A 14,040-nucleotide genomic window follows, 5' to 3' on the forward strand; every position below is an offset into this window, starting at 1 on the left:
CGGCGTGTGATCATTGCATTTCTCTGTGAACAACAACCTGCACGATATGGAGACCTGGATTCCGACTGTCCGCTGTTATGGAATCTGATCATTACCGCGGTCAGAGATATCAACATACCGTCGGCGGAAAAAACAATGTCCTTCAACGTTAAGTCTGATGAGGAGCTGAGTCGACACTCCAGGGATGTTTAGAAGCCTTCCGGACCCACCAGTCCAATAAGGTCTTCAGAATAATGTATTTCCGTTTGCCGAGCGTGTTTATGGTGTGTGGACATACTGTAGCAGGTTAATACTCCGAGCCGGCTGGTGACAGCAAGTTCTCCTGCTATTCGACGACGTTATCATTAGACTGGATCTGTGTAGCTTCCAGCCGGTCCTTTTCCGAAAGGATGCAGGTAAAACATCAGATCTGTCCGGAGAGGAGTACCGAAGACCCCGAACACGATGATAACCAGAAACATACTTCATGTTTTTCTAATATCAAAATATTTCTAGTCTCGGAATGTGCGTTGATGCTGGCGCAGGGGACGGTCGGCGCCTATCTGGTAAGTTTATCATGCGATGTGGACTGTAGAAACCGTGACGTTAGGTCAAGTGGCCCTTACACACGGAGCTCGCCAGACTCAACGTTCACGCACAACAATATCGCCAGGCGATGTTGTTTTTGGTGTTCACATGAAATCAGGCTCATATCACACGGATACTTCTAATGTTCACTGTCCATTGATTTATAACGCATACGGATCAGGCCAAGAGACTGCACCAGTAGAATGGTTTGGCACGACACGTCACAACTCTCAGACAACGTTTTTGACCGGTTCACCAGATCACATCTGGTCTCAATATAAAATGTGTTTTTTTTGACGGCAGTTGGGCCGCATCTTCTAAACAGATTCCGGGCCTCTGTCATCAGGCAGCAGGTATTCACCAATGGAGCACCAGCATCACTTGGCCAATACTGTATTTATGACGGGCCTCATCAGTATTAACCTGCAGATAAACCAACACTGCTTTTGAATATAACTGTTGGAACTAGCTAGGGCTATGATAGCATGGTGCATAATAGGATGGTGCGTAATAGGCCTAGACTTGTTGAATAACTATTGTCGTACTACCAGACCCCCCCCCTAATTCCAGTTCACATATTTTCAATAATGCAGATGTGAGCAATTTGATTTGAGGTGTTAGGCTGGTCTGTAGTCCAGTGCTTAGTGTCCCTTCATGTCCAAGCCCCCTAACCACAGGCTGGTCTGTAGTCCAGTGCTTAGTGTCCCTTCATGTCCAAGCCCCCTAACCACAGGCTGGTCTGTAGTCCAGTGCTTAGTGTCCCTTCATGTCCACGCCCCCTAACCACAGGTGGTGGAAAAAGTACCCAATTGTCCCTTCATGTCCTTTCATGTCCCTTCATGTCCCTTCATGTCCTTTCATGTCCCTTCATGTCCTTTCATGTCCCTTCATGTCCCTTCATGTCCCTTCATGTCCCTTCATGTCCTTTCATGTCCCTTCATGTCCTTTCTTCATGTCCAATTGTTATACTTGAGTAAAAGTAAAGATACCTTAACAGAAAAAGTCACCAAGTAAAATCCTACTTGAGTAAAAGTCTAAAAGTATTTTGTTTGAAATATACTTATGTATCAAAAGTAAATGTAATTGTTAAAGTATACTTAAGTATCAAAAGTAAAAGTATAAATAATTTAAAATTGGGTTGGTCAGAAGTTTACATACAATCAATTAGTATTTGGTAGCATTGTCTATAAATTGTTTAACTTGGGCCAAATGTTTCAGGTAGCCTTCCACAAGCTTCCCACAATAAGTTGGGTGAATTTTGGCCCATTCCTTCTGACAGAGCTGATGTAACTGAGTCAGGTTTGTAGGCCTCCTTGCTTGCACACGCTTTTTCAGTTCTGCCCACAAAGTTTCTATGGGATTGAGGTCAGGGCTTTGTGATGGCCACACCAATACCTTGACTTTGTTGTCCTTAAGACATTTTGCCACAACTTTGGAAGTATGCTTAGGGTCATTGTCCACTTGGAAGACCCATTTGCGACCAAGCTTTAACTTCCTGACTGATGTCTTCAGATGTTGCTTCAATATATCCACGTAATTTTCCTTTCTCATGATGCCATCTATTTTGTGAAGTGCACCAGTACCTCCTGCAGCAAAGCACCCCCACAACATGATGCTGCCACCCCCGTGCTTCACGGTTGGGATGGTGTTCTTCAGCTTGCAAGCGTCCCCCTTTTTCCTCCAAACATAACGATGGTCATTATCGCCAAACAGTTCTATTTCGGTTTCATCAGACCAGAGGACATTTCTCCAAAAAGTACGATCTATGTCCCCATGTGCATTTGCAAACCGTAGTCTGGCTTTATTATGGTGGTTTTGGAGCAGTGGCTTCTTCCTTGCTGAGTGGCCTTTCAGGTTATGTCGATATAGGACTCGTTTTACTGTGGATATAGATACTTTTGTACCTGTTTCCTCCAGCATCTTCACAAGGTCCTTTGCTGTTGTTCTGGTTACTATAGTGTCAGAATACTGGCTAGGCCAGAGAGCTACCTAGTTACTATGGTGTCAGAATACTGGCTAGGCCAGAGAGCTACCTAGTTACTATGGTGTCAGAGTACTGGCTAGGCCAGAGAGCTACCTAGTTACTATGGTGTCAGACTACTGGCTAGGCCAGAGAGCTACCTAGTTACTATGGTGTCAGAGTACTGGCTAGGCCAGAGAGCTACCTAGTTACTATGGTGTCAGAGTACTGGCTAGACCAGAGAGCTACCTAGTTACTATGGTGTCCGAGTACTGGCTAGGCCAGAGAGCTACCTAGTTACTATGGTGTCAGAGTACTGGCTAGGCCAGAGAGCTACCTAGTTACTATGGTGTCAGAATACTGGCTAGGCCAGAGAGCTGCCTAGTTACTATGGTGTCAGAGTACTGGCTAGGCCAGAGAGCTACCTAGTTACTATGGTGTCCGAATACTGGCTAGGCCAGAGAGCTACCTAGTTACTATGGTGTCAGAGTACTGGCTAGGCCAGAGAGCTACCTAGTTACTATGGTATTAATCTAGAGCTGTATTTGTAGACCTAGTTACTATGGTATTAATCTAGAGCTGTATTTGTAGACCTGGTATCTATGGTATAAATCTAGAACTGTATTTGTAGACCTAGTTACTATGGTATTAATCTAGAGCTGTATTTGTAGACCTGGTATCTATGGTATTAATCTAGAGCTGTATTTGTAGACCTAGTTACTATGGTATTAATCTAGAGCTGTATTTGTAGACCTGGTATCTATGGTATTAATCTAGAGCTGTACTGTAGTAGGGTGTTACTACTGTAATAGTACTGTAGTGTACTGTAATACTATACTCCCATGGCCATAGTCCTATAGTGGGGTGTTACTACTGTAATAGTACTGTAGTGTACTGTAATACTATACTCCCATGGCCATAGTCCTATAGTGGGGTGTTACTACTGTAATAGTACTGTAATAGTACTGTAATACTCTACTCCCATGGCCATAGTCCTATAGTGGGGTGTTACTACTGTAATAGTACTGTAATAGTACTGTAATACTCTACTCCCATGGCCATAGTCCTATAGTGGGGTGTTACTACTGTAATAGTACTGTAATACTCTACTCCCATGGCCGTAGTCCTATAGTGGGGTGTTACTACTGTAATAGTACTGTAGTGTACTGTAATACTATACTCCCATGGCCATAGTCCTATAGTGGGGTGTTACTACTGTAATAGTACTGTAATACTCTACTCCCATGGCCATAGTCCTATAGTGGGGTGTTACTACTGTAATAGTACTGTAATACTCTACTCCCATGGCCGTAGTCCTATAGTGGGGTGTTACTACTGTAATAGTACTGTAGTATACTGTAATACTATACTCCCATGGCCATAGTCCTATAGTGGGGTGTTACTACTGTAATAGTACTGTAGTATACTGTAATACTACACTCCCATGGCCATAGTCCTATAGTGGGGTGTTACTACTGTAATAGTACTGTAATAGTACTGTAATACTCTACTCCCATGGCCATAGTCCTATAGTGGGGTGTTACTACTGTAATAGTACTGTAATACTATACTCCCATGGCCGTAGTCCTATAGTGGGGTGTTACTACTGTAATAGTACTGTAATAGTACTGTAATACTATACTCCCATGGCCATAGTCCTATAGTGGGGTGTTACTACTGTAATAGTACTGTAATAGTACTGTAATACTCTACTCCCATGGCCATAGTCCTATAGTGGGGTGTTACTACTGTAATAGTACTGTAATACTCTACTCCCATGGCCGTAGTCCTATAGTGGGGTGTTACTACTGTAATAGTACTGTAGTCGTAATACTCTACTCCCATGGCCGTAGTCCTATAGTGGGGTGTTACTACTGTAATAGTACTGTAGTATACTGTAATACTATACTCCCATGGCCATAGTCCTATAGTGGGGTGTTACTACTGTAATAGTACTGTAATACTACTAGGACAGGTTAATGCTGCTGCTACTGCTGTTGTTATTACAGTAGAATACTGTTAGAGATGGGACCTACTGTAGTTAATGACCACAGGACAGGTTAATGCCCTCTCCCCCACACTACATAGACAGATAGCCCTCTCCCCCACACTACATAGACAGATAGCCCTCTCCCCCACACTACATAGACAGATAGCCCTCTCCCCCACACTACATAGACATATAGCCCTGTCCCCCACACTACATAGACAGATATCCCTCTCCCCCACACTACATAGACACTACATAGACAGATAGCCCTCTCCCCCACACTACATAGACACTACATAGACAGATAGCCCTCTCCCCCCACACTACATAGACACTACATAGACAGATAGCCCTCTCCCCCAAACTACATAGCACAGATAGCCCTCTCCCCCACACTACATAGACAGATAGCCCTCTCCCCCACACTACATAGACAGATAGCCCTCTCCCCCACACTACATAGACAGATAGCCCTCTCCCCCCACACTACATAGACAGTTAGCCCTCTCCCCCACACTACATAGACAGATAGCCCTCTCCCCCACACTACATAGACAGATAGCCCTCTCCCCCCACACTACATAGTACAGATAGCCCTCTCCCCCACACTACATAGACACTACATAGACAGATAGCCCTCTCCCCCACACTACATAGCACAGATAGCCCTCTCCCCCACACTACATAGTATAGATAGCCCTCTCCCCCACATGACATAGACATATAGCCCTCTCCCCCACAGACAGATAGCCCTCTCCCCCCACACTACATAGTATAGATAGCCCTCTCCCCCACATGACATAGACAGATAGCCCTCTCCCCCAAAGACAGATAGCCCTCTCCCCCACACTACATAGACAGATAGCCCTCTCCCCCACAGACAGATATCCCTCTCCCCCCACACTACATAGACACTACATAGACAGATAGCCCTCTCCCCCCACACTACATAGACACTACATAGACAGATAGCCCTCTCCCCCCACACTACATAGCACAGATAGCCCTCTCCCCCACACTACATAGACAGGTAGCCCTCTCCCCCACACTACATAGACAGATAGCCCTCTCCCCCACAGACAGATAGCCCTCTCCCCCACACTACACAGACAGATAGCCCTCTCCCCCACACTACATAGACAGATAGCCCTCTCCCCCACACGACATAGACAGATAGCCCTCTCCCCCACACTACATAGACAGATAGCCCTCTCCCCCACACTACATAGACAGATAGCCCTCTCCCCCCACACTACATAGACAGATAGCCCTCTCCCCCACACTACATAGACAGATAGCCCTCTCCCCCACACTACATAGACAGATAGCCCTCTCCCCCACACTACATAGCACAGATAGCCCTCTCCCCCACACTACATAGTATAGATAGCCCTCTCCCCCCACACTACATAGACAGGTAGCCCTCTCCCCCACACTACATAGACAGATAGCCCTCTCCCCCACACTACATAGACAGGTAGCCCTCTCCCCCACACTACATAGACAGATAGCCCTCTCCCCCACACTACATAGACACTACATAGACAGATAGCCCTCTCCCCCACACTACATAGACAGATAGCCCTCTCCCCCACACGACATAGACAGATAGCCCTCTCCCCCCACACTACATAGACAGATAGCCCTCTCCCCCCACACTACATAGACAGATAGCCCTCTCCCCCCACACTACATAGCACAGATAGCCCTCTCCCCCACACTACATAGACAGATAGCCCTCTCCCCCCACACTACATAGACAGATAGCCCTCTCCCCCCACACTACATAGTATAGATAGCCCTCTCCCCCACATGACATAGACAGATAGCCCTCTCCCCCACAGACAGATAGCCCTCTCCCCCACACTACATAGACAGATAGCCCTCTCCCCCACACTACATAGACAGATAGCCCTCTCCCCCACAACAAATAGACAGATAGCCCTCTCCCCCACACTACATAGTACAGATAGCCCTCTCCCCCCACACTACATAGTACAGATAGCCCTCTCCCCCCACACTACATAGACAGATAGCCCTCTCCCCCACACTACATAGTACAGATAGCCCTCTCCCCCCACACTACATAGACACTACATAGACAGATAGCCCTCTCCCCCACACTACATAGACAGGTAGCCCTCTCCCCCACACTACATAGACAGATAGCCCTCTCCCCCACACTACATAGACAGATAGCCCTCTCCCCCACACTACATAGCACAGATAGCCCTCTCCCCCACACTACATAGACAGATAGCCCTCTCCCCCACACTACATAGACAGATAGCCCTCTCCCCCACACTACATAGACACTACATAGACAGATAGACCTCTCCCCCACACTACATAGACAGGTAGCCCTCTCCCCCACACTACATAGACAGATAGCCCTCTCCCCCCACACTACATAGCACAGATAGCCCTCTCCCCCACACTACACAGACAGATAGCCCTCTCCCCCACACTACATAGACAGTTAGCCCTCTCCCCCACACTACATAGACAGATAGCCCTCTCCCCCCACACTACATAGACAGATAGCCCTCTCCCCCACACTACATAGACAGATAGCCCTCTCCCCCACACTACATAGACAGTTAGCCCTCTCCCCCACACTACATAGACAGATAGCCCTCTCCCCCACACTACATAGCACAGATAGCCCTCTCCCCCACACTACATAGTACAGATAGCCCTCTCCCCCACACTACATAGACAGATAGCCCTCTCCCCCACACTACATAGACAGATAGCCCTCTCCCCCCACACTACATAGACACTACATAGACAGATAGCCCTCTCCCCCCACACTACATAGACAGATAGCCCTCTCCCCCCACACTACATAGCACAGATAGCCCTCTCCCCCCACACTACATAGTACAGATAGCCCTCTCCCCCCACACTACATAGACAGATAGCCCTCTCCCCCCACACTACATAGTACAGATAGCCCTCTCCCCCCACACTACATAGACAGATAGCCCTCTCCCCCACACTACATAGACAGATAGCCCTCTCCCCCACACTACATAGACACTACATAGACAGATAGCCCTCTCCCCCACACTACATAGCACAGATAGCCCTCTCCCCCACACTACATAGACAGGTAGCCCTCTCCCCCACACTACATAGACAGATAGCCCTGTCCCCCCACACTACATAGACACTACATAGACAGGTAGCCCTCTCCCCCCACACTACATAGACAGATAGCCCTCTCCCCCACACTACATAGACACTACATAGCACAGATAGCCCTCTCCCCCACACTACATAGACAGGTAGCCCTCTCCCCCCACACTACATAGCACAGATAGCCCTCTCCCCCACACTACATAGACAGGTAGCCCTCTCCCCCACACTACACAGACAGGTAGCCCTCTCCCCCACACTACACAGACAGATAGCCCTCTCCCCCACACTAAATAGACAGATAGCCCTCTCCCCCACACTACACAGACAGATAGCCCTCTCCCCCACACTACATAGACAGATAGCCCTCTCCCCCACACTACATAGCACAGATAGCACTCTCCCCCACACTACATAGTACAGATAGCCCTCTCCCCCACATGACATAGACAGATAGCCCTCTCCCCCCACAGACAGATAGCCCTCTCCCCCACACTACATAGACAGATAGCCTTCTCCCCCCACACTACATAGACAGATAGCCCTCTCCCCCACACGACATAGACAGATAGCCCTCTCCCCCACACTACATAGTACAGATAGCCCTCTCCCCCACACTACATAGACAGATAGCCCTCTCCCCCACACTACATAGTACAGATAGCCCTCTCCCCCACACTACATAGACAGATAGCCCTCTCCCCCACACTACATAGTACAGATAGCCCTCTCCCCCACACTACATAGACAGATAGCCTTCTCCCCCACACTACATAGACAGATAGCCCTCTCCCCCCACACTACATAGACAGATAGCCCTCTCCCCCACACTACATAGACAGGTAGCCCTCTCCCCCACACTACACAGACAGATAGCCCTCTCCCCCACACTGCATAGACAGATAGCCCTCTCCCCCACACTACATAGACAGATAGCCCTCTCCCCCACACTACATAGTACAGATAGCCCTCTCCCCCACACTACATAGACAGATAGCCCTCTCCCCCACACTACATAGACAGATAGCCCTCTCCCCCACACTACATAGTACAGATAGCCCTCTCCCCCCACACTACATAGACACTACATAGACAGATAGACCTCTCCCCCCACACTACATAGACAGGTAGCCCTCTCCCCCACACTACATAGACAGATAGCCCTCTCCCCCACACTACATAGCACAGATAGCCCTCTCCCCCACACTACATAGACAGATAGCCCTCTCCCCCACACTACATAGACAGATAGCCCTCTCCCCCACACTACATAGACACTACATAGACAGATAGCCCTCTCCCCCACACTACATAGACAGATAGCCCTCTCCCCCACACTACATAGACAGATAGCCCTCTCCCCCACACTACATAGACAGGTAGCCCTCTCCCCCACACTACACAGACAGATAGCCCTCTCCCCCACACTGCATAGACAGATAGCCCTCTCCCCCACACTACATAGACAGATAGCCCTCTCCCCCACACTACATAGTACAGATAGCACTCTCCCCCACACTACATAGTACAGATAGCCCTCTCCCCCACACTACATAGTACAGATAGCCCTCTCCCCCACACTACATAGACACTACATAGACAGATAGCCCTCTCCCCCACACTACATAGACAGATAGCCCTCTCCCCCACACTACATAGACAGGTAGCCCTCTCCCCCCACACTACACAGACAGATAGCCCTCTCCCCCACACTACATAGACAGATAGCCCTCTCCCCCCACACTACATAGACAGATAGCCCTCTCCCCCACACTACATAGTACAGATAGCCCTCTCCCCCACACTACATAGTACAGATAGCCCTCTCCCCCACACTACATAGACACTACATAGACAGATAGCCCTCTCCCCCACACTACACAGACAGATATAACGTTGTGTTGTGTTTCTATTCCAGGTGAGTGTTCTGACCACCCTGGAGCGCCGCTTCAACCTGCAGTCCGCCGACGTGGGCGTGATCTCCAGCAGCTTCGAGATCGGCAACTTGGCCCTTATCCTATTTGTCAGCTACTTCGGCGCAAAAGCCCACCGTCCGCGTCTGATTGGCTGCGGGGGCCTGGTCATGGCGCTGGGCGCGCTGCTCTCCGCCCTGCCAGAGTTCCTGACCCACCAGTACGAGTACGAGGCCGGGGACGGGTGGCACGCTGAGGATGGGAGAGATGTGTGCTCCAACATGACCAGGACTGAGGGCAGAGACTCTGCCTTCCTGTGTGGGAACAAGTCCAACACCAACATGATGTACCTGATGCTGATAGGGGCCCAGGTACTGCTGGGGTTCGGGGCTACGCCGGTACAGCCTCTAGGGGTGTCCTACATAGACGACCACGTCAAGAGGAAAGACTCCTCTCTGTATATAGGTGAGGATATCAGCCTTATATAATATACATATTAATAACTGTCACGTTCTGAATCCTCAAATTCCCTGTCATAAAGGAGCCAAGGCGCAGCGTGCCGGTAATTCCACATCTTTATTGAAGGAAACCGAAACCAAAACAATAAACAGTTACGCAGTAAGAAACGTAACGCACTGTGCCGTAAACACTCACAGAAAATAATAATTACCCACAAACACAGGTGGGGAAAAGGGCTGCCTAAGTATGGTTCCCAATCAGAGACAACGATAAACAGCTGCCTCTGATTAGGAACCATACTCGGCCCAAAACAAAGAAATACAAAAACAACATAGAAATACAACACATAGAATGCCCACCCCAAGTCACACCCTGACCTAAACAAACAGAGAAAAACGACTCTCTCAGGTCAGGGGCGTGACAATAACAGAACAACTTGTTACTCCTCTCTGTATATGAAGTAGGACCACACGCATTAGGAAGAAAGTATTGAGTCCTCTCTATACTGTATATAGAGGTCAGCCTCTTCAGCGTCTCATCCCGTCACCGGGATCAAAATCCAGCGAAAAATCATATCGCCAATTAGCATTAAAAAAAAATCATAATTTAAAAAAAATTAAATTTTTTTTTTTTTTTTTTTTTTTATAGATACACCTCTCCTGAATCGACCCACGTCGTCCGATTTCAAAAAGGTTTTACAGGAAAAGCAAATCATTAGATTATATTAGATGAGTCCATCGTAAAAAGCAGCTTCATAGCCATTTTCCGACCAACCACTTGCATCACATATAATCAAAAAACAGCTAAATGCAGCACTAACCTTTTACAAACTTCATCAGATGGCACCCCTAGGACATCATGTTATACAATGCATGCATTCTTTTGTTCAATAAAGGTCATATTTATATATAAAAACAGCATTTTACATCTCTGTCTGAGGTTGACTACATAATTTCCCCTCAAAAGCGTCCCCGGTAAACAATGCTACATTTCCCTAAATTACTATCCTATAACGATTTTTTAAATTTATATTGTCAATCTAACATTTATAGATGAATATCTCTTGAGAACACCCGTCATACCAGATTTTAAATTAACTTTACTGGGTAATCACATTTTGCGATAAAAGGAGATGCGATACTCAGAAAATTAGCTAATATACAGAGCTCGGCGCCATCTTGGAAACAATCGCATGTCACATCTCATCTTGTATAATATTGTCAATAATCGCCTACCTTTAGTTGTCTTCATCAGAAAGCATCCCAGGTCCACAACAGATGTATTTTTCGGTCAAAAAGTCCATACTTCCGTTCCATTAGCCTGATGTTGGTAGCGCGTCCTATGGCTCTCTCCAAGCGCAGGGCTGAAGTTCCGGATAAAATGCGATGCTCCCGCATGTAGGTTCGTTCAAACATGTCAAACGTTGTATAACATAAATCTTCAGGGCCTGTAACACCAAGAGAGCCAATAAGATTCGAGGGGGATGATGTCATGGCCTTTAAAACCCGTTTCCAAAGGTGGGGGCAGACATGGCCGCCGGCGTCATAATGGTGATGGCCCATCCCCTGTGACCAATTTCAAACTCGTCTCATTCACTGAGTTTTGACTCTATAAGGCTCAAACCACTGTGAAAGGACTGGCGACATCTAGTGGAAGCAATAGGAAGTGCTCACTGAACCATGGTTAACGGTGTTATTTATAGGGAAAGATGAGAAGTCGAGTCCACAATTCAGAATTCCACTTCCTGTTTCAATCGGTCTCGGGGTTTTGACTGCCATTTGAGTTCTGTTATACTCACAGACACCATTCAAACAGTTTTAGAAACTTTAGAGTGTTTTCTATCCATATATAATAAGTATATGCATGCCCTAGCTTCTGAGTTTGATTAGTAGGCCGTTGAAAATGGGAACGATTTTTTTTCAAAATGCGCTGTGGCGCCCCCTATCCTACGGTATCCTCAAGAGGGCCACTCCCTGACCACAATAGCCCTTAATGTCACGACTTCCTCTGAAGTCGGCTCCTCTCCTTGTTTCGGGCGGCGTTCGGAGGTCGACGTCACCGGCTTTCTAGCCATCGCCGCTCCATTTTTCATGTATCCATTTGTTTTGTCTTGTTTCCTGCACACCTGGTTTTCATTCCCCCAATCACACTACATGTATTTATTCCTCTGTTCCCCCTCATGTCTTTGTGTGAGATTGTTTGTGTGTTACGTGTTTTGTAACGCTCCAGGCTGGCGTTCGTTATTTTCCGTGTTATTTCACGAAGCTTGTTTGAATTGTTAAACATTTGATGTTTTGTGACTGTTTTTGCGCGTTTTACACTTTGCCTTGTTGGCTGGAGTTTTTTTGTTGTTGACGCAGCTGCGTCCGTCTGTAATCTCTCTCCTGCCGAAATAAAGTGCGCACCTGGTCACAATTCTCTGCTCACCTGCACCCGACTTCACCACAAGTACGCACACGGCTGACACCTAACCACAATTCTAGCAGGTTCTCTCTGTATATACTGTTTAGAACAAAATAACTCGGAACACCTCGCTGAAACGTTCAACCAGCCCATCAGTCTGAGGGTGGTAAGGGGTTGTGCCATGCTGTCTGTGATGCTGCTTCATGAGCTTGGAGTTGAAGTTGGTTTCCTGATCAGTGACAATATAACCTATTGGAACATGACTAACTACTTGTTAGTTTTCCTGTGATGTGTTTGGAAACGCACACCATAGGGCAGAGATAGGTAACTACATTCAGCCTAGGGCTGATTCATGTCAGAGCCGATGGTTGGGAGAACGGAACATAATTATAATAATTTGTACACTCTAAATTGACCCAAAAAGAGATTGTAATTGGAAATAACAGTAATTTCATAGCTTGATAACAATCACAGTTCTTTTTTTAGCAGAATTCCTGGCGGTTTTAGTCTTTTTGGACCAATTATTATTATTATTATGTTTTTGCAAAAAGCTTTGGGGTGCCCAAAACAAATGACTGGCAGGCCGGTTTTGGCACGCGGGCCACCAGTTGCTGACCCATAGGGGTTAAGTGCTGAGAGAGAATGATTTGGACAGTAACAGACGGTAATGAGGTCATTTATCATCAGCACAACAGGCAGAATACAGTGGCTAGTATATGAGAAGAAAAACTCAATTCAACACTATATCATAATGAGTCCATTCTTTACAACATTATCTGGCTCTAACTAACAAGTACAAGCCCTGGATAAACTATGTGGCTCTAACTAACAAGTACTAGGCCTGGATTAACTCTCTGGCTCTAACTAACAAGTACTATCCCTGGATTAACTCTGGCTCTAACTAACAAGTACACGCCCTGGATTAACTCTATCTCTAACTAACAAGTACACGCCCTGGATTAACTCTCTGGCTCTAACTAACAAGTACTATCCCTGGATTAACTCTCTGTCTCTAACTAACAAGTACTATCCCTGGATTAACTCTCATATTAATCTCTCCCCTACATTTAAATCACCATCAAGACTAATGGAGTGACTAAGGGGTTGATTGAGGGACTGATTCTGACCAGTCACTACGTTTTGTAGGCCTAATGACACAGTGACTACAGAGGTCTAATGACACAGTGACTACAGAGGCCTAATGACACAGTGACTACAGAGGTCTAATGACACAGTGACTACAGAGACCTAATGACACAGTGACTACAGAGACCTAATGACACAGTGACTACAGAGGCCTAATGACACAGTGACTACAGAGACCTAATGACACAGTGACTACAGAGGTCTACTGACACAGTGACTACAGAGACCTAATGACACAGTGACTACAGAGACCTAATGACACAGTGACTACAGAGGCCTAATGACACAGTGACTACAGAGACCTAATGACACAGTGACTACAGAGACCTAATGACACAGTGACTACAGAGACCTAATGACACAGTGACTACAGAGGTCTAATGACACAGTGACTACAGAGACCTAATGACACAGTGACTACAGAGACCTAATGACACAGTGACTACAGAGGCCTACTGACA

The 14,040-nt window shown here is 46.9% G+C and overlaps 1 protein-coding gene across 1 annotated transcript in view; it reads left to right on the forward strand.

Annotated features, from left to right (window-relative positions):
- slco3a1b (solute carrier organic anion transporter family member 3A1b) overlaps positions 1-14,040 on the forward strand; it is a 69,671-nt gene continuing 55,631 nt past the window's right edge. Inside the window, exons 1-2 of the mRNA XM_045708826.1 lie at positions 1-545; positions 9,577-10,036. Coding sequence (XP_045564782.1) covers positions 390-545; positions 9,577-10,036 — 616 coding nt within the window. The 5' untranslated portion in view covers positions 1-389. The remainder of the gene's footprint in view (positions 546-9,576; positions 10,037-14,040) is intronic.

The sequence above is a fragment of the Salmo salar genome, chromosome ssa26 (genome assembly GCF_905237065.1).
Source record: "Salmo salar chromosome ssa26, Ssal_v3.1, whole genome shotgun sequence".
NCBI lineage: Eukaryota > Metazoa > Chordata > Actinopteri > Salmoniformes > Salmonidae > Salmo > Salmo salar.